The sequence below is a fragment of the Equus asinus genome, chromosome 23, assembly GCF_041296235.1.
Source record: "Equus asinus isolate D_3611 breed Donkey chromosome 23, EquAss-T2T_v2, whole genome shotgun sequence".
In the NCBI taxonomy this organism is placed as follows: domain Eukaryota; kingdom Metazoa; phylum Chordata; class Mammalia; order Perissodactyla; family Equidae; genus Equus; species Equus asinus.
The window spans coordinates 31,787,431-31,809,943 of NC_091812.1; the positions used below are offsets into that span (position 1 = coordinate 31,787,431).

A 22,513-nucleotide genomic window follows, 5' to 3' on the forward strand; every position below is an offset into this window, starting at 1 on the left:
AGAGAGATTGAGAGACTTGAGACTGACTCTCAAAGTATTCTACACCCAGAAATTTTCTTTATTTTAGTAGTTACAGGAGTTCCAAGCCTGAGGCCAGTCAGTCCTGTTCAGACTAGAAGTCTTCTAGGTCAACAGGCTTACACAAATATAAAGGGAACTCAGTTTAGTTTTTGCTCATAAATATGAACAGTCAATGAAGAAGCAGTCCAACAGCATGAAAATACAAGATGAACAAACAGAAGGAACAAACATTGTCTGAAAAACACTTATGGACAGAACAACAACAAAAACTTGTCTTAGTATTCTAAGAGAGATTTGAGAGGTTATTGTACCCATAAAATAAAGAGTTTTAATGTTAAAGTTGATTTTACACTCTAGAATGCTAACGTAGTGATCTGTAAGATAAACTAGAAAAAATTCCCTAGAACATAGAGCTGAAGGAGATGGGGGAAAGGAGAGATAAGTTTATAGGTATGTTGGATAGCCCAGGATCCCTAAATAGGAATTCCTGGTGGAATAGACAAGCTAGAGAGGAAGTAATCAAAGAAATAGTAGAAGAAAACTTCTCTGAGCTAAAGCAAGTCCTGGGTTTTAGATTAAAAGGATCTGTTAAATACCAAGGAGAATGGATGAAAAATAACACACACTTAGATATAGTATCATAAAATTTCAGAGCTAAGGATAAAGGAAAATCTCATAAACTTTTTTGTGGGAGAGAGATGAGACTCACGTAAACAGAAATCATGGGCCGGCCCGGTGGTGTAGTAAAGTTCCCACATTCTGCTTCAGTGGCCTGGGATTCAGATCTCAGGCGCAGACCTACACACCGCTTGTGAAGCCATGCTGTGGTGGCATCCCACATACAAAATAGAGGAAGATTGGCACAGATGTTAGATCAGCGACAATCTTCCTCACCAAAAACAAAACAAAAATATGATTTACTTTCCCAGGCCTTTGGGAACAAGGCACGGCAAAGTGCTTGGAGATATATTCCAGCAAAACCAAACAAAAAAGAAGCATACAAAAAGGTTAAAACGTGAGATCAAGAAACAACAGAAGTAGGTGATGAAAAGAAATCCTAGGTAGATAGGCAGCTGTGCTGTGAACTGGCCCAGAACATAATTGAATCCATGTTGTTTTTTGAAGACATTCCTAGAATCCAGTGAGTTGTTTTAATCTGATTCTAAGAATGTCTTCAAAAACAACATGGATTCTCTTGCACAAATTCTAAGAATAAGAAGTTAGAATGTGTTAAATATGATAAATGCTTATGAATTTTCTGAAAATTAAAAAAAAGGCAGAAACTCCAGGAAAATTAAAGTCTCTTCAGAAAGTCCAAATATGAAGTAAATTGAAACATGCCTTATTTTTGAGCAATTACCACAGTATAAACACCTTAACACTTGGAATTTAGTGACAAAATGACTACTCATTCTCTGGGTTTTATCCCCCTGGTTGGATGGCAGTGTATAATATTGTAAATATTTTTATCGCTGCCTAATTTTTTTTTTTTTTAAGAATTGTGTCAGCTCTCAGTCTTTTAACACTTTGAATATATTCTTTTTATGTCTGCAACTTTTTTTTTTAAGGTATGCTTTTTGGTGAGAGAGATTGGCCCTAAGCTGACATCTGTTGCCAATCTTCCTCTTTTTTTTTCTTTCCCCAAAGGCCCGGTGCATAGTTGTATATCCTAGTTGTACGTCCTTCTAGTTCTTCTTTGTGGGGTACCGCCTCAGCATGGCTTGACAGGCAGTGCTAGGTCTGCGCCCAGGATCCAAACCAGTGAACCCCAGGCCACCAAAGGGGAGTGTGCAAACTTAACCACTATGCAACCAGCCTGGCCCACTTGGCCTGTTGCCCAATTTTAAAAAATCAATCTATAGATAAAACACAGTTATAAATAGTTATAAAACAAAATAATAAAAAACTTAATGTGAAAGTAATTATATAGCCAACATTAATGGTATATGATTACATAGGGAGCCAGTAGAAACTTCCTAAAATTGGTGAAACAAGAAATGGAGATTCATGTATAATATTTAAAGTTATAAAAATAACCAGTAAAGGGCCAGCCCCGTGGCCGAGTGGTTAAGTTTGCACACTCCGCTTTGGCAGCCCAGGGCTTTGCTGGTTTGGATCCTGGACGCAGACATGGCACCACTCATCAAGCCATGTTGAGGCAGCGTCCTACATGCCACAACTAGAAGGACGCACAACTGAAATATACAACTATGTACTGGGGGGATTTGGGGAGAAAAAAAGCAGTGAAAAAAAAAAAGAAGATTGGCAACAGTTGTTAGCTCAGGTGCTGGTCTTTAAAAAAATAAATAAATAGATAACCAGCAAAAACTAAAAGTAACAAATCAGAATGAGCAGAGGAGGGAGAAAAATAGGGTAAATTCTCTGAATCTTTCCTAATGAAGATACATTATGATAATAGAGGATAAATATACAGTAGTGAAAAACAGGACTAAAAACAAATGACCCGAAGTTGTCGTTTCTGGGATTGAGTCTGATTTGAGTTGGGGTTGGAATTAGGGAAGAGACTTTTTGTTTTAAAATTTTTCTTGAATTTATACAAGCATGTGGCCAAATGATTCTATGAAGATTGTTACAAAAATTGGGAGACCCGGGTCCCCTATCTCCTTGATATATCCCTTCCCAGGGGCATTTGTTTTCTTTTGAAAGATTCTTTTGATGTTTATATCTCTAGGAAACAATGTTCTATTTCTCCTTCTTGCATGTTGACATCTCGCTTATTGAAAAGGATATAACTCTCCCTCACTGTTGCACGCATCCTTCCCATTCCCCCGACTTCCCCATGTAACCTCCCGTGTTAGTGTCTGTAGATCTTTCTTTCAGATTAGTATGATTCCTCAGAGTGTTCTTCTAATGTAAACCTCTGGTCTTCTGAGTTGGGGAGAGTATCTAGGAAACCGAATTCTTAAATTGACTTTTAACCAGTCTTATATTAGCTTGGCAGAGAGACGTTTTTATTTTGTAACCTCCTATGAGGTTTGAATTTTTTGAAACCATTTCTTGTAACACTTTTATAATTACAGTGTTATTTTTAAAAATATTAAATCTTAATTATGCAGCTTGTTTAACAATTATTTGAATGTAGTGGTAGTGTTATCACCATGTACATTTCTATCTTTTGACTCTGGCTCCAGTATATTTTACACTAATTTCAGTTGCCTGAGAACAAAGGCTGTGCTGTTTGGTAGTTTTTTGATTTATTGCAACAGCTTAATTTATTTACCACTTGGTGAGGAATGGCTGATTGGATACTTGTTCATGTACAATGTTCACCATAAATAGTTTTATAATCTTTTTTATAACTCTTAGAAGTTCAAACTGAGATACCAATAGTATGAGCCCTCTTTTTGAAAAAGATTGTGTTCATCATTGATAATCATCAATAATCCTTAAATTTTCTGAAATTTATGACTACTTTGATTAGATTATATTGTGCTATAGATGGGTAGTACATGGTGTGGAATGTGTTGAGTAAGTGTTCACCTGAAAAGTTTCCCAGAAACAAATTTTACCTCTTAGAAACATGGAAGGAATAATGTGTATTTGTGGAATGTCTCTACCAATGTACTGTGATAGCTTTTCTGTGAACTTTGAGGATGAACATGTTTTGGAAAGTCTTTCAGTAGAGGTGCCAAAAAACTGATGATTAAGTGGGGGAAAACTTGTGTCTGTTCATGTTTTAGCTTATGCTCAGCAACATGTAGAGGTGTGACTTTGAAAGCTAAGCTAATTGCACTTTCCAGTCACCAAACGTTGTATAGGAGTCTGTGATGTTAGAGTATGCAGAAATCCACAACCTGCCCTGCCTATTCCGAAACACTTGATTCCCTCATTAGGCCATTGCTTAAGTGGATCATCGGGAATGTAAGTATTTAGAATACTTTGTGGGCTGTGTTCAGAAACTAGTTGGCTAATTGTCACAAATGTTTTTATAGTTTCTTATGGTTTACTTGCAACTCGAGCTTACAGGGAACCTTTCAAGAACATGAATCCCTTTGACACATCAAAACCATGCATTAAAATGTGTAGGTAGCCTAATTGATTTTCTTGCATTGCTGATTTTTAATAAAATGGCTTTTACATTAGAATTGGGTTGGATGTAATATTTTTGTCAAGATAGATTCTTTTAAAACTGTTGTGTAGGTAATCTCACTTAGTTCTATGTAGTTTACAGTGTTCAACAGGAGGGCCTATAAAAATTGCCTGTATGTACTTTGATGGAAAGGCTAGGAAGGAAAGGAGTTCCAGCATTTCAAGCTAGGATGGATAGGAAGCATGGATGCTCTGCCTCTGGACTGCCTGAATTTGAAAGGTTCTAGTTCAGCGCTGGCTGCTAGGTCTTTCTGCAGTGATGGAAATGTTCATTCTGTACTGTGCAATTTGGTTGTCACTAGTCACGTGTAGCTAGTGTGACTGCATATTTAATTTTAATTAACTGCATATTTAATTTTAATTAATTTAAGTAGCCATTTGTAGTTAGTGGCACCTATGTTAGTGCAGTAAGTATTAAGTATTAAGAAACGAAGGGAAAGTGTATGTATAGAAATGGCTACAGTGACCTGTGTAGGACTTCTGATCCAAATTAGTTTGCTTGGCATGGCTTGTAAGCTCTTCAGCCTTGATTTCCATCTTCTACTATAATATTGTCATAGATCCCATCTCCTCACTTCTGATCTTTATGCTTAACTTTTTTTTACTAAAAAGCAAGTTCATAACTCACACTAGGATTGAGACTATTTTGATATCTTTGGGAGATGCTTACCATCTTCACCTCAACTTTTTTTCTGTGTCTAACCTCAACTCTTCTCACAAGTGGGAAAAGAGTCTTATTTTGACATTGCCCACTAAGTTTTTTGTATTTGAGACCTATTTCGTTTCACCCGTTGCTCTACTTTCATAAATGCTGCTGCAGATTACATACTAGATCTTAGGGTGGCAGTGCCTGACTAACTTGATGTCCTCCGTAGATACTGAAGGAAGTTTAATTTCCCTTGTTTTTGTTTTTATATGCTCCTAGGCTACTGAGCTGTTATATAATTGACTACTTTTGTATAGTGATATTATGGTGATTTTGTTTGGATCAGTCTATTGAGGTGTGTTGGGCCCTGACCCCCTTGTACAGAACTGACCTAAAATCTGATTTTTCCCCCCTGCTTTTTTGTAGCTGAATATCTTCTCTGCCGTCACTTCTGGCTTTAGTCCATTCTGATCTTTGCTACCTCTTACTGTTAATAATCAAACATCCACCTCATTTGTCTATTTCTGGTGTTAGTCAGGCTCTCCTATAAATCTAATTTTACTTTACTTTTCTGGTTTCTTCTGTCAGTTTATCTAAAAAACATCAGGCTTTAATTTTTGTTACCAAAGGTAAGTATCAAAAGTGGGTTTGTTTGTTTTTCTTATGGTGGCAAACAGACCACTCTTTACATTTTGTGCAGTCTTCCCTTTTTCAATTATTTTTTGTCTTTGAATGCTCTGTTTATAACTTAAAAAAATAATCTCTAGAAACATGAATCATTAGGACTTCCAGAAGCCTGATTGATAAATAGATGGGCCTACATTTAACTGGAAATAGTTGTAGATTCTCTAGGAGACATGATAAATTCTGACATTCTACAGGATAGAATATGTAGTAGTACTTCCCCAGATTTATCCATGAATGAAGCCAAATTCAAAGTAATTCATCTTGAACATTAGAAAATAGTTCTTAACAAGAAATCTGGTATATCAAAATTTAAGTGGCTTATACTACCAACACTCTAAATTGGGTAAAACTTTAAATCAGCATAGATACTATATAGAGCACAGTTGTCAAAATAGCACACAAAATGAAGAAAAGATATAAGCATTTTAAAGTGTTATCTCTAAAACCTTTAAAAGACTTGAGTACTGGTTCTGTTTCTTAGAACAAAATCTTGAACCCTAAAAGAATCAGGTGTCCTTTGTAGATGGTAGTAATATGAGTCAATCTGCATTACCAAGAAACTATTAACAAAGGAGATGGAAGGGAGAGTTTTCTCAGTAATTGTTGTTACGTTAGGAATTGACGAGACATCTCAGTAATTCTTCTGTCAGAAGAGAGGAAGGGGATACAGTAGGTCATTCTATTTAGGGACATTTTTAACACTGGTCTTCCTGTTTTGCTGAGAAACTACTCAGATGTTCATCTTTTTTCCTTTGTCATTGAGCAGGAAAAAGTTACCAAGAGAAGCAGGTTCTTAAATTATTATTTCATACAATTTTAGGAAATTCCTCCTGCTATAAGTGAAGTAACCTTAGAGTCGCCTGCCAAAAGGAAAACCTTAATTTTCACAATGGGCCATCTGTTTAACATTGAGTTGACCTTTCATTTTGTGAATTAATTTCAGGAGGGGCAAGATTTCTTCCTTCCTGGAAGACTGTCCTGTTCTGTGCTTCATAGCACACTGAATGATTTTAGTAACTAGCTGTGCTTTTCCCGCCGGCATTCTCCCCCCCAACACTTAGGTTCGTAGATTTTCGTTTGACTGCCTCGCTTTTGCCCCCATACAAGAAACATAAGTGATTGTCAAAAAAATATTTGCTTCCTTTCTTAACATATGATTTAGTAAACTTTTTTCTTTCTTTGTGTAGGGGCTTCTTAGGTACAGAGATTTGAGTTAATCTTGTTAATTTACTAACTCATTCATCCAAAAAATATTAGAAACCCTGTATGTGTCAGGTACTCTGCTTGGCATTAAGGTCCAGTGGTAAGCAAGCAGATGTGATGCTTGCCCTCTGGAATTTCTAGTCTAGTTTATAGCACATTATCATCATCAATCTATAAACATAGGCCCTGCTCTCGTTTTAATTTTTATTTTCTTCCTTTCAACGTCCTCTTCGCTCTCCCCCTCCATAAGCATCTACTCAGATATACGTGTCCTTAGATATTTGTTCTTGAAGATATAAAAAATTTATATTAATGGTATTACAGATCTCAGTTTATTCCTTACGTTTTTTACCCAGTACTGTATTTTTAAGCTCTAGTTATCAAAATCACTACTTCTGACTCTGCATAATATTCTATTATCTGCCCCCAACACATTTACTTACTCATTTCCCCAGTGATGGACTCTGTGTTGCTTCCTACACCCTGATACAAATAATACCACCGTGAGCGCTCTGGGATATCTTACCTTAAGGACCTGTGAAATTATTTCTTTGGAGTACTTACCCAAGAGTTGGATTCTGGGTCATAGGTAAACAGAATGGCTTACCAAGCAGTTCACAAAGGTTCCTGTTTTTCCCCATTCTCACCAGTACTTGCTGTTACTCAGTTTTCTAATTTTTGTTTTTCTTATAGTTTTGAAGTGATATTTCTTGGATTTCTCTTACAGTTGTTGAGAGTGACCTTTCTTCATATTGTTAGCCGTGTTTATCCTGTAAATTGCTTATTCATGTCTTTTTCCCATTTGTTCTCGTGAGTTACCTGTTTTTTTCTTGTTTTTGTAGAAGTTCCTTATATTCTAGATATTAGCCCTCAGTTTTGTCAGTTTTGGATGAAGAAATCATCTTTCCCAAAGCGTTTTTCACTGAATAGAAATCCTTAATTTGACTGAAGCTAAATCTACCAATGTTTTATGTTGTGTGGATTTTTTTCATTGTGTTAGTTTTGCGTTTTAGGCCTATAATCTCTCTGGAGTTTGTCTTGTGCATACTGAGAGGTCGGATCTACTTTTGCCCGTGTGGCAAATGTTCGTGGTGCAGTCTGCTAAGGAATCCATCCTTTCCTACTGCTTTGAGAAACCAACTGTGTCATAGGAGATTCTCTTTTATGCATAGTCTGTTTATAAGCTCAGTCTTCTGTTACTAGGTCAATTTGTTTCTGTGCCAGCACCAGTGTGTCTTTGTTTTTTAACTTTGTGTAGTCTGTCTTAATATCTGGCAGGGAAAATTCCCGGCTACCCTGCAAATACATATGTACTGTTGCTCTTGCTTTGCAGAGTTACCTTAGCTTTCCAAAGACCTTTTTTTGGTAACAGCTTTATTAAGATATAATTCACATATTATACAATCTTATTTAAAATATACAATTCAGTGGTTTTTAATATAAATTAGCAGAGTTGTCCAGCCACCGCCCAAATCAATTTAGAACATTTTCATTACCCCCAAAAGAAACCCCATACTCTTTAGCTATTGTTCCCTGACCCACCCATCTCCCACAGTCCTAGACAAACCACTAATCTATTGCTGTCTGTATAGGTTTGCCTGTTCTGGGCATTTCATGTAAATGGAATCATACAGTAAATGATCTTTTGTGACTGACTTCTTTGACTTAGCACAGTTTTTTCAGTATTCATCCACTTTGTAGCATGCATCAATACTTTGTTCCTTTTTATGACTGAAGAATATTCCATTGCATGGATATGCCACATTTTGTTTGTCTCTTCATCAGTTGATGGACATTTGGGTGGTTTCCACCTTTTAGCTATTATGAATTATGCTTCTGTAAACATTAATGTACAAGTTTTTGTGTGGACATACGTTTTCATTTCTCTTGGTTATATATGTAAGAGCAGAATTGGTTGGTCAAATGCTAACTCTGTGTCTAAGTTTTTGAGGAACTACCAAACTTTTTTCCAAATTAGTTGCCCCATTTTTTTTCCCACCAACAGTGTATGAAGGTTCTAATTTCTGCATATCCTTGTCAACTCTTGTCATTATCTGGCTTTTTGATTATAACCATCCTAGTGGGTATGAAGAGGGTATTGCTGTGGTTTTGATTTGCATTTCCCTATTGACTAATGATGTTGAGCATGTTGTATGTGCTTATTGGCCATTTGTATATCTTCTTTGGAGAAATTCTATTCAAATCCTTTGTCCATTTTTTAATTGTTTTTTGTTCTTTTATTTACTCAAGAAATTCATTCATTTCATCCACATTATTTAATTTATTGACGCTTTTTTTATTTTTAAAAACTATGTCTGTAGGTCTGTCTTTTCCAAATAGTATTTTGATTTTTGCTTATCTCTTTCTCTTGATCATTCTCGTCTGATCCACAAAATAGTGGTTATTTCCTCAATTGCAAAGTGGGTATAATGATAATTCTATATCAGAGTGTTGTTGAAAGTATTAAATGAGTTGATATATGATAAGTCTTTAGAACAGTACTCGACACTTAGTAAGTGCTCAGTTAATGCTAGTTGCTATTAGTAGTAATAGAAGCTTTTTCTAAGAATCGGCTTTTGAGTCTGTTAATTTCTTTTTTGCTTTTTGTTCTCTATTTTGTTGATATCTGCCTTTAATTTCTTTTTTCTTATTTATTTGTGCTTACACTCCTTGATTTTAACACGATAATAAATATTGAAAGCTAGACATTTGTAGTAAATAGCTAGAACTATTTCAGGTGTATCCTACAAGCTGTAATTTTTATGATGGTTGTATCTGACTTATTAAAAGTCATACTTATATTCATGTTTTTCTTCCATGCATTAAGCTTATCAATATTAATATCATTCTGAACAAGTCAAGTGACCAGTGCCCCAGCACATTTTCACTTCTTTTCTTTTTCTTTGGTGAGGAAGATTGGCCCTGAGCTAACATCTGTGCCAGTCTTCCTCTATTTTGTATGTGGGACGCCACCACAGCATGGTTTGATGAGCGGTGTATAGGTCCACACCTGGGATCCCAACCTGTGAACTCTGGGCTACCAAAGCAGAGTATGAACTTAACCACTATGCCACTGGGCCGGCCCCACATTTTTGCTTCTTAAATACTCCTAACTCTTCTTCCAATCCTCTCTTTATTAGTATTCTCCAAAGTTTTGATTCTGAAGTGTTAGAGATATACTTTGCTTTTTTTCTCTCCATTGCTTACTTATTAAAAAAATACGTTATATTAACTGCTCTCCTGTATTTGTCAGGTCTCAGATATCTCATAGAATTCTCTTGGATTTATTTTCCTCCTTGCTAGAGTTTTTCAAAGAGGGTCTTGGTTTGGTAATCCTTCTGAGTTTCTGTATGCCTGGACATATCTTTATTTTATCCTCATTTTAAAATAATATTTTATTTCTATGTAAAATTCTAGATTCAAAGCTTATTTTTCCATTACTTTAAAACTATCCCTCCAGTGTCTTCTGGTTTGTAGTGTGACTGTTGGAAATTTTCAGATTTTTGTTTCTGGCAATTTTAAAATTTACTATAACTTGTCTAGCTGACAGTTTTCTTAAATACCGTTTGTCACTCTAAGCTATTCCAATCTGAATTTTCTTTCTTTTATTCTGAGAAATTCTTAGATTGTCTTATCTTTATTTTCTGCTCTCTACTTTTTTCCCTGGGACTCTTATAGTATTGATAATGATATTTCTCTTTCTATCCTCCTTAAATTTTCCTTTTATATTTTCTATCTCTACATCCGTCTCTCCCTGAAAAATTTAACGTTTCGGAATTCTTTAACCTGATCTTCCAGCTCACTAATGTGTTCTTTGGCTATTATCAATTCTTGTACCCAAGCCATCAGTTTAATTCTTTGTGTCAGATAATCTCAATACGAGGGATTCTAGTTGAATTTTTCTTTGACACTTTTTTCTGTTTCATCTTTAAGCATTCTCTCTCTCTCTTTTTTTTTCAAGTTTATTATAGCATTTTAAATTTTTGTTTTGTCTAGATCAAAAATTCTGGTATAAATTATTCAATTTTTTCTCTGTCTTTTATGGTTTTTTGGCGCTCTCAGATGTCTATCATTTTTTCCCTATGAGTATTTGCTGCCTTGTCTCTTCAAATTCTGTTGCCAAGACAGAACTAGTAAACGTATATTTTTATTCAGGTGAGTTTTATATAAAACAAATTGAACATAAAATTATCTTAAGTTTAACAAGTTATTTCAATAATTTTTAAAATTTTTATCAAGAATAAAATGGGGCCAGCTCTGTGGCCTAGTGGTTAAGTTTGGTGCACTCTGCTTTGGCGTCCCACATCCAGTTCCCAGGCACAGACCTACAGCACTCGGCAGAGGCCGTGCTCTGGTGGCGACCCACATACAAAATAGAGGAAGGTGGGCACAGATGTGAGCACAGGGCAAATCTTCCTCTGGTCAGGGGGAGAATAAAGTGTTTTCCCTCATAACTTGCTCAGCTCTAGTCCTACTAAAACTTAGGTTCATCTGTTTTATTTATACTTTTTATTGTGAAGTCTTTCACACTTAGAGAAAAGGAGAGAGTAACTTTTTTTAAGCAAGTGTGTGTTTGCTGCCCTATACCAAGCCTGTTATTAGGAAAGCAATAATTTGCTAGTTTCTGTTATTAAATGGACACCAGTTTTCTGAGTTTGAGGTGGTGGAGGTGGGAATAATTTCCTCTGCCAACATTAAGAAGGTCACGTTGTCTTTTCATTAGACTAGACTCTGGCACTGCAGCTTTTCTCCCATCTGCTTTTTTCTTTTGGTGTTCTTCCCCAGAAGCATCTCTGCAGCATTAAATATGTTCAGTCAGCCAGATTTATTCAAAATTACTTTATTACAGTATATAGAAGTCTTCAGGTTTTCAAGAGGTAAATTATAGGACCATGGTCTAGCTATATACAGTTTACTTATTAATCAAGTTTTTAATAGGCTGTTGTGGGTCAGCATTTGATGGCATGTAAGGAGATTGGGGGCGAGAAATAAACATAGGCAGATTATTAAACAGATAGCCTTGACATATTGTACCTTCTACCTCATCTTCTTTTTCTAGGTCATCTCCTTCTCTGGAACTGACCCTTTGAACTCCCTTCCCTGCTATCTTCTTCACCAGGTCCTTTATCCTCCTGAGCAGGATAATAAATTTGTAGCCAAATTCTGTAGCATACATCTCTAATTTATCACACATTCTTTGCCTGCCAAGCCTCGGGCATGCCCTCAGCACAACACTTAATGGAGCCAGTTAGAGTTAGCACTAGAGATGACACCTGGTTGTCATCTCTGTTCTGTGTAACTCTTGTTCCAACCAGACTAAGACATTAACTTCTTCAGGCTGTATTTGTTTTGAAGGCTGGAAAAGAATAAAGATAGAATGGCAAGTAAAGGTGTTTCCCAATATCCCAGAGACACTTTTCTGCCCTTCCCGTACTCATCTGTTGAAGCCTTTTATGTCACTTCTACCCTTGTATCTCTATCTGATTAGTTTATACTGGGAAATTAACACATTTGTATTCCACAGAGTAGACTAGATTTTGATTCAGTAGTGAGGAAAAAGGCATTTCTTTCTTGCCAAATAGTCTCACCTCTTTAGTCAACCTAAAGGTGAGGTGATTTCCTCTCATTTTTGGTATCATGATGTACATTTTTTCCTATCCTTGTATTTAGATTTTTTGGAGAAAATTAGATGCCACCAAACCTCTGGAAGGTATTTGTTTTGAATGCCTTCTTCCTGGAAATAAGCAATGGTCTACGGCTAAAAAGAGAGAGGAATTTGAGAAAAAACAAGCTAGAAGGAAATGCCTGTAGGGCAGACAAGTATTACTTTATGGTTGTTCCTGAGCTAATATGAGCTGCATACTTTAACAATATCAATGAAAAAGACAGAAGAGAAAGTGGGTCAGCCCTGAATGTGCCAACTGTGTGGCCATTACTGTATTATGTGCCTTTACTATATCAATTGTAGTTATTCTTCACAACCGCTCTGGTCAGTGTAGGCATTGGCCTCATATACTTAGGAAGACAATGAGGGTCAAAAAGGTAAATAATTTGCCCAAGGGCACACAGCTAGGAAGTGGTACAGTTGGGATTCCACCTCAGCTCCTTCTCACTCCAAACCTTAGGCTCCTGCCCATCTAATCATTTGGGAAATTTTACCTTTAGCAGATTTTACCTTATTTCCATAATGGACTGTATATTATAGCTTTTTTAGTTTGTGCAGTAATTACATACTTATTTACATTTTAATGTTTTATAGGTTATTTGGGTCACTGGCACTATGGATAAAATGATAGGCTTCTGAGACCAGTAGTGTCGTGAGCCCTTGAGGCAGTGGAGGCCAGTGATGGAGGACAGTGGTTGAGCCTGGTGCCCAGTCCTGGCTCTACCACTGCCTTCCCTTGTGCAAGTTTCTTTCCTCAGACTAAGAGACAGGCTTGTTTTGAGGATTAAGCGTGGCAGTACACAGAGAACACTTAGCACCAAGCCTGACAGATAGTGGGTGCTTCATAAATGCTCTTCTTAGACATGTGCCGTGCCGTGGTAAATCCCTAGCTTCTCCATGAGACTCTGAGACTCTTCACTGAGTTACGTAGAAATTACGAACCACACTCAAGATATTGCATACTCCTATGTTGTTGTTTGTGGAGAAATAACAAATATTATGTCTACTCTTTGAATTATTTTTCATATTTTGGTTAAATATAAGATATAATCACTACTATTTAAACATGTCATATAGTATTTGAGTCTGTCCTGGTCAGGAATGTTTGTCTCACCTCAGGATTTAAAGTATTTCTAGAAAGATGCCAAAAATCTGCTTGAGGCAGGATACTTGAAATAATCGTAGACACTGACCACCAGTAGAATTTAGTGTGGTGTCTTTGTTTTAACCTTGTGTTGTATAAGAATGCAGAATCCACATTCAGTGATTAAAACATTTGCTATCTCCTTTTCTTTTTCAGAAGATGAATAATCTTTCATTTAGTGAGCTATGTTGCCTCTTCTGCTGTCCACCTTGTCCAGGGAAAATTGCTTCAAAATTAGCGTTTTTGCCACCTGATCCAACTTACACGCTAATGTGTGATGAAAGTGGAAGCCGCTGGACTTTACACCTATCAGAGCGAGCAGACTGGCAGTACTCTTCTAGAGAAAAAGATGCCATTGAGTGTTTCATGACTAGAACCAGTAAAGGCAACAGAATTGCCTGCATGTTTGTGCGTTGCTCGCCCAATGCCAAATACACTTTACTCTTCTCACATGGAAATGCTGTTGATCTTGGTCAGATGAGCAGCTTTTACATAGGACTGGGATCACGGATTAATTGTAATATATTCTCATATGATTATTCTGGATATGGTGCAAGTTCCGGGAAACCAACGGAGAAGAACCTCTATGCAGACATAGAAGCTGCTTGGCTTGCTCTTAGGACAAGGTAAATGGTGATTGGGAATTTTCCACACTAGTGATAGTTAACTAAAGTTGTCCTGTATAAGAACAGAATAAAAGCTGTCTTTACAACACTTCTTGAAGTACTAAATAGAGATTATATTTACCAATATATACCTATGAAGAGTTAAATTTTTAAATTGTAATCTTAAATTTTGTAAAATAGTATAGAAGGTTTTTTAAGACAGGTCATGTTTGTGTGTCTGTGTTAGTGCATATGTGTGTGTGTGATTTTCTTAAGTTTAAGCCAATAATAAATGTTTGGTTTTATAAACTTATTGGAGTGTGATATAAAAATGATAATTCAAAGTTGCAACATATCAAGGGAATGAGAGTAAACAATGATTTAGCTAATATTCACTTGATCTGTTATTAACAATGTAAGAGGCTAGATTGTTTTTGTTGAAATCCTAAGCCAGAGTCTGTGTTCTTTTATATTTTATATTATTATCTCTTAGAAGGTATGACTTAAAGATACCTTATTGGAACTGTTTTTTTTAAAGTATTCATTCTGTAAAAGTGAGATTCTACTCTGCATTCTGAACTCATCAAATTGGAGAATGATCTCAGATGAAAAAAATAATGTTATAAATCATTTAAGTAAATTCTCTTACTATGTCAATTATTCTCTGATTGTAACAGAGAATACATTTTTGGGAACCAGAAATTGCATTGATTTTTTTCTAGTCACCAAGATACCTATAAATTTTTCTTGAAAAGTATTGCAGTTTTGTAGACTTGAGTGTATTTTTTCATGAGACAATGTACAATAAATAGATATCTTAGTACAAATTATTCCTCATATTATACATTGATAAGCTGCATGACTTCCAGAGTATTTTAGACTAAAGCTAGAGGACGTAAAGAAAACCTACCATTCCTAATTTAATGTTTAAATATTAGTAGTTTCAGTTAGTTAGGCAGAACCTCCTCAATTTTGTTATAGGCATAACCTTTTTAAAAAATGTCTTTAGAAACATTTACTCCTCCAAGATATATAATAAAGCTATACTCTCATAGCAAAGTTCTATATAAAGGGGATTTGTAGATCACTTGAAATGATACAAAAACATCTATCTGGTGAGTAAGAAAAAATAGATGGTAGTAGTATAAGTGGTAGATAAGGAACTTGTTGGGGAGGGGAGGGTGGTAAAAATGTATAAACTTAAAAACTACATTAAATGAACAGTCAAAATCTGCTTCAGGTATACTGATGTCAGTCCCCTCAGGCCTACAGACAAAGAAACGTGAGTGCCTGCTTTTCAGAGTCAGCCAGATGAATGTAGTGCAGTAACTGTCAGGAAAGTAGGATATTTTTTTAATAACAGATTTATTGAGATATAATTCACATACCATAATTCATTCTTTTAAAGTATAACTTCAGTGGATTAGTATAGTTTTTAAGGATGCTAATAAGTTAAAGCAGATAGCTTTCATTATTAGTGCTTCTAAGTAACACAAAAGGATAACTTTATTCAAATAAAGCGTTAGTATGTAGTTCAATGTTCTATGTTTATGTAAAAAAATCCCCTCTTGCAAGTGGTCAGCTTTATTATTATTATTTTTTAATCTTGTTAGATATCAATTTGAAGGAAACTTTCTAAAATGATTTCTAGTCTTGATTAGTTAATCTTTTTAAATATTTGATGACTAGTGTAGAATTCTATCATCTAATAAAATGTGTGCAATTAGAATTCATGCCTATTATTTTCTTTACTTGGTTAAAGTGAAAAGTTAGGGCTTAAGTAACCAGGAAGGGAAAAGTAGTGAACTTTATTATTATTTGAATGATCTCCTTTTCAGGATAATTGAATATCTATAATAACCTGTTTTTTAAATTCTGATCAATCAACAGAAAATAAGAGACTAATATTCACTATGCAGCCTTCCCCTACAGTCTTTGAGTTCGTTATCTGTGTGCTATAATGGAAAAGGCACTGGACTGGGAGTCAGGATACCTGAGTTCTAATTATAGGTCTGTCACTAACTTACTCTACTTTGAACATCTGCTCAGTAAGCAGCTGAACTAGATTAGATGGTCTCTAAAGTCCTTTCTAACTTGTACTATTCTGAAACTCTGTTATTGCTTTTGAGACCTGATATTAAATTGGCAGCTGCCCCTGCTACTCTGGAGCCTTGCCATTGCTAGCTTTAGCCTAAAACCCATCGATACCACCAACAGTGCTGCTATTCAGCTAACAGAAACCATGCAGCCGGAGGAGTTAGGGTGATTCTACTAAAGTTCATTTTCAGAATTTCTTTATTCCTGTTAAGTGTGTACACCTAGGTCTATTGTAAAGAAAACAACTTTTCTAATTTAGAGTCAGCGTGGAGTAGATGGAACCGTACCTTGGGGACGTATCCAAATGCTTGTGTAGGCCTGACTGGAAGAAACTGTGGGGTGGTATGTCACTATCTGGATGGTTCAAATAGTCCTGTGCCCCTGGAAAGGGCCATAAGGAGCACATGGGGTTTGTCTTGCTCTTCCTGGTGAATGTTCAGATACTTGGAAAACTCTATTAACTTCTCAAACGACTAGAAGCTGTTGTGCAGATGGCCCTTAGCAGCCAGAAGTGACTGCTGTGAGACTTCTAAAGTGGAAAGGCGTATTTGATGTCACTCTAACCCTTAACCCCATTAGTTCCTGAGGCACCTTACTTACACTTGCAGTAGTTTATATTTGGGACAACTACACTGTAGACAAGTAACAGTGGCGGGAACATAGTATGTACCCAATATTACTGAGTGAATGAGTTCACACATTTAAATTTGAAGCATTTTTTAAGTGAGTAAAGCATGCTGTTGAGATTTTAGCATGATGTCTGTTCATAATTAACTGAACCATATGGCTTTTGGAATCTTCATTCATCTCTTTATCTTTTCAGTCATTAATCCATTTCTATGAGTAAGTAAAGGCAAATTTCAAGAAAAATAGTAATTTCTTCTTGGCTAAGATGCTGCATATATTTTATTCATTCCGTACTGTAACTATATGTAGTATTTTCATCACTATGACCAACTTCAGAAAATAAAATGAGTCACTTTTGATGTCTAGAGAAATAAAGAACTTTTGTTATATTGAATGGAAAATAAACACTAAATATCCGTTAAACATCAATCCATTGAAATATTAATGATATAATGTGTTCCAAATGTAGTAAAAAATATGCTACATTGAGGCCGGCCCCGTGGCCAAGTGGTTAAGTTCGCACGCTCCACTTCGGTGGCCCAGGGTTTCACTGGTTCACATCCTGGGTGCGGACATGGCACCATTCATCAGGCCATGCTGAGGCGGTGTCCCACATGCCACAAATAGAAGGACCCACAAGTAAAATGTACAACTATGTACTGGGGGAATTTGGGGAGAAAAACCAGGGGAAAAAAAAAAGAAGATTGGCAACAGATGTTAGCTCAGGTGCCAATCTTTTAAAAAGAAAATGCTACATTGAATTGTATAGGTGCTTTAATAAATTCATTTCTTAAGATTGAAATTTTAGAAGACCTCAGCAATTATTTTTCAAAGGATGAAATTGAAAGATAAAATAAGCTAAGAATATAGATCTTACTGTTGCTTTAGATATGATAGTGATAACTAAGAAACTTAAGCTTTAAATGTAAGTTTGTTGACATTTTGTCATGTTGTCATTCTGTGATAAGATTAAATCCTTGGAAATGATTGAATATTTCATAGCTTCCAACTGTCCAACTCTTTCTTTTTAAACTTCTGAACTTTGTAGATACGGCATTCGCCCTGAAAATGTGATTATATATGGCCAAAGCATAGGGACCGTACCGTCTGTGGATCTTGCCGCGCGGTATGAGAGTGCTGCTGTTATCCTTCATTCTCCTTTGACCTCGGGAATGCGAGTTGCTTTTCCTGATACCAAGAAGACCTACTGTTTTGATGCATTCCCAAAGTAAGTATTAATATTCAAAATAGTTTAATTCAAAGAAACATTTGAGGGAATTTTTTTTCCATCACTTAAGGTATTCATGATACAGTTAACTCAGCTATGAGCTTCTCTTACATGTTATAGAAATTATGAAAAGTTAATTTTGAAGAGGGTGGTGGCAGGCCACCTGTCAGGAGGCTGAAATGTTTGAGCAATAGTAATCCAGGTGAAAAGTGCTGAAGGGGGCCTTATACCCCAGGCATTGACACTAGTAATGGAGAAAAGAGAATGAATTTGAGAAATAAAATTTAGAGAACTGAGTGTCAAACTGGATATAGGATGCTAAACAAAAGATTTGAATACAGGTTTCTGACTTGAGCTGCTAATGGATGATGGTACCATTCAGCAAGACACATAACCCTGGAGGAGAGGAGCAAGTTGAGGGAAAACGAGACACATGCATAAAAATGAGTGAAGGATGTCTAATTGATGCTATCTGATTCACAAAAGGAGTGAATTACAAAGAAGTTGTCTTAAATGAAATAGAATAAGTATTGCCACCCCAAAGTTTATAAACATACAGTGTTAGACAGATTTGAAAGAAAAGCTACTTCTCATACTTCTCAAGACAGGAGGGTAGTTCCTACCAGCTCCTCTTCATAGTTGGAAAAATTTGATGGCCTGTTTTTCTCAAAGAAAGAGAGAAGGCAAGAAGTGAGAAGCTGGCAAATTTCGGTCTCCTTTCTTTCCCTAATTGGCAGCAATACAAAGGATTTTTTGTGAATGATAGATAGGCCAAAAGCCAAGTCATCACTTGGTTCTTTATAACAACTGCAAGAGTCATTTCAAAAACAATGTTTTTCATCATTAGCTAGTACGGGATCATTTTTGTAGGGAAGCTTATGGGAGTGTAACCAGAGCAGGCTGTGGGAGGTTTTGGTTTTTACATTTATTTGGGGGTTTTGTTTTAGATAATGGTAGACTGGAAGGTATATGCGTTAATTATACTGCTTCTGTCTAGCTGAATGGTGGGAATGATAAGGAGGTATTTGTGGTAATGCTACTGCCAACTTGTATCTCTTCTAGCTCTCTCTCTCATTTCTGCTGCACCAAGAGGAGGGCAGCACTAACAGTAACCTGTTTTAAAAAGATCATACATTCCTTTTCTTTGTTGTTGTTACAAAAATTTTATTAATTCCTCTACTACTGAACATTTGACAACAAATAGTATACCCAAGCGTTTTTTCCTTACCAGATGCAGGCTTGAATTCTCTCATTGATGATTTTCCTCCTTTTCAAGATTCTATCCTCATTTTATGGTTATAATACCTTATCTCTTTATTTCTAAGAATTTTTTTAAAGAATTGTTTGTTTACTTGTAAGGTTTCTTCTCTGGGTAGTTACTGTCTCCTCTGAATTGTCTTTTTGAATTCTGATTGTTTTGCTCTATCTCTGTCTTATATTTAAAGTGTTCTCTGACTTCTGATAATTCTTGGTTGTTTGCTCATATATGCATACAAGTGACAGACTAAAGAGCTGATGTGAAGCAGCTGTTTAAGGCTTGTTAACTGTGAGCTTTATCATAGAGTGATCTAGTCAAGCCAATTAGTTGGGAATCCCCACCTCACCATGTCAGCATTTATATATCTTTCCTCTTATAGTGGATACAGTCTCCAAAGAATACTCTTTATAAAACTCCCGCTTGGAGGATGAAGGCCTGGCCGCCAGCATTCTGAGAGCCCAATAGGGAAAATGGGTTCATAGCAGCCAGTATGTTTATGTTTACTTAGTCTCTATGACACCTCTGCCTTAAACTGTGTCTGGCAATCCCATAGTCCACAAAGCTGCCAGTTTTGAGTGGAGCGCAGTTGTCTAGCTGCATAAAGAAGGAGAAAGATCCTGTGGGAAGGGGGTCTAAACTATTTCTTAAGCAGACTTTGAACAAATTCTGTGGATTCCAGTCACATGCCTTCATTCCCATGTCAGTTCCTCGCCTTCTGAGGTAAATAAATTGGGTTGGTTCTTTTCTTTACATCCTGTCCTCTTAAAATTGTGTTTTCTCCTATACTTTTAGTCTGTTATCTTACACATTCTTCTGCTTTCCAGCTCCAAAATTTTGGTACGTTTTATTACATTACCCCTATTTTTGTGAGTTAATACTCTAAAACAAACAAAAGTTTTGCGGTCATTTTAGTAGAAGATTAGGAGGGGGAGAAAAATACAATGAGTGCAGAGAGGTGTGAAGTTAGCACATACTTGAAATGGTCCTTAGTTTCCTCCTCTCCTTGCAACCTGAGTTTCTCTGGGCTAAACATCAGCATTGCAGTAGGGTGACAGTAACCATTGAGTGATTCCCTCAAAGCAGAAGGTAACTTCCTCAAATCGTCTTAAGGTAGAGAGTATATGAAGGTCACTTTTGAATCTTATTTGAAGTCCAAGAGGCATCTGTTCATTCTGGATTGATTCAAGGCAGACAGTTCTGATGTTTGAATTCTCTGATGAAGCACAAGAAAATTTGTTTTGCATTCCTTTTCATAGTTAATTTATTGACTTTCCCCCTTCTTTTTTCCCTACAGCATTGACAAAATCTCTAAGATAACCTCTCCAGTATTAATAATTCATGGGACTGAAGATGAAGTCATTGACTTTTCACATGGCCTCGCATTGTTTGAGCGTTGCCAAAGACCTGTGGAGCCTCTGTGGGTTGAAGGGGCAGGTCACAATGATGTGGAACTTTATGGACAGTACCTTGAAAGGTTGAAACAGTTTGTGTCACAGGAACTGGTCAATTTGTAAAATATTCTGTAAATTTGCATACTGGGTTTTCTTTTCTTGCTGAACTGCACTCTTTGGTAAATAACATAAAACCTGAAGGTTTTGTTTGCAAATCATGTCAGTTGCCTTCATAAATGTACAGGTAATGATTTGTTAACAGACTTAATGAAGGTTTTAATTACCAGAACTAGAAACTGGAAATAACAGTATCATGCAGTCAGGCTGTGTAATTTATATTTTTTCTGTGAATTTTTTTTTTAAACATCAAAATGAGTACTGTATGAAATTTTAATTCTATAAAATCAAATGCTGTAAAAGTATTGCTAAATGCTTTTGCATATCAGAAACAAATTTATAAATATTTTTAAAACATCTCAATGTACTAAATCTTATCCTGGTATACAAATGTAATATTCTTTCAATAAAAAGCTGTATATCAAAAACAATTCAAGTACTCAGAATAAATTGTAAGAAAATACGCAAGTTCATAGAGATGACCTAAACCCTGTTGTACAGGGATAGAGGTTTAAATGGTTATTTTATTGTAAAATACATTGAATTTTCTGTATTCCCTCATTACCATACACTTTCTCCTTTAAAATAATTAAGTCTTTAATTTCTACACCATCTGTTAATTTACCAACTAGTTACCTTGTAAATGAGAAGTCATGATAGCACTGAATTTTAACTAGTTTTGATTTATAAGTTTGGTACTGTGAGGCAACTACTTAAAATGTTCATTTTAGTTACTTAAAAGGCATTTAGAGCTTCGAGAATGATTTCATATGCAATGTTGTTTTAAATTTTGACTAATCTCATAGAATTGAAGTACTCTTCATAATAAGAAAATCTGAAAGTCCATTAGATGTTCTTCAAGACCACAAACAGACTGGCTATTTGGTCCCTTTTCACTTTGGCTGTTTTTAAGAATAGGACCTATTGTTTTGGATTACTATCTGAGAATTTCTTAGATTCACTCCTGGATGCAGGAGATAAGAAAACATTTAATTCATAACTTTTATATTAACCAATGTAGTAAAAAATAAAGCTCACACAAAAACTAAGTTGCCTTTCCTTGAATGAATCCTGCCTGAATAAAACAATGAAAGAAAAATAAAAATAAAATTAACGGTATGTAGTCTAATTTGTAAATGAATGAATATTGAAATAATACACACTGTGGATATATTTTAAGGCCTTATGTAGTTTTAATTGTTCTGCTTGTTCTGTGGTTATGTCTAAGACTATAGTATATGATTCTCTTCAAAGTATATCAAGTATTGTGAATGCTTTGGTTCAGATGTGTCAAATTAACAGTAAAACAACAAATATACCACTCAGCTGTGCTTGTTTGCCTTCTTCCATTCTCCCCACCCTCTCCTATAAAGACTGAAAAAAAATTACCATTCATCTTTATAGAACAGAGTTGTATGGTTTTCTAAATTTTATCATCACTTTCGTCTTTTGGAGAAGCTTTTCCTCTTCAATATTATCTTTGAGCCTATGCACTTTCTTCTTTGGCCAACTTGCACCCTAGAATTTAGCTAAGTGTTTTCTTTGTTTACCCGAGAAAATCAATATATTGATCATACTAATTCCGTATTCACTTGACAAATATTTATTGAAGGTCTAAATCATGCAAAACCCTATGCTAGATAAAGATAGACGTTGACCATTTCTTCAGAGACTTCACAGTGTAGCTGAGGAGACAGACACCTCATTGCACAAA

The 22,513-nt window shown here is 35.8% G+C and overlaps 1 protein-coding gene across 4 annotated transcripts in view; it reads left to right on the forward strand.

The window, feature by feature from the left end:
- Window positions 1-22,120, forward strand: part of ABHD17B (abhydrolase domain containing 17B, depalmitoylase) — a 44,448-nt gene extending 22,328 nt beyond the window's left edge. For all 4 annotated transcript variants that reach the window (XM_044756474.2, XM_044756477.2, XM_044756473.2 and 1 more), the window contains 3 exons: window positions 13,633-14,102; window positions 17,854-18,033; window positions 20,586-22,120. In XM_044756474.2, coding sequence (XP_044612409.1) covers window positions 13,636-14,102; window positions 17,854-18,033; window positions 20,586-20,805 — 867 coding nt within the window. In that variant the 5' untranslated portion in view covers window positions 13,633-13,635 and the 3' untranslated portion in view covers window positions 20,806-22,120. The remainder of the gene's footprint in view (window positions 1-13,632; window positions 14,103-17,853; window positions 18,034-20,585) is intronic.
- The last annotated feature ends 393 nt before the right edge of the window (window positions 22,121-22,513 follow it).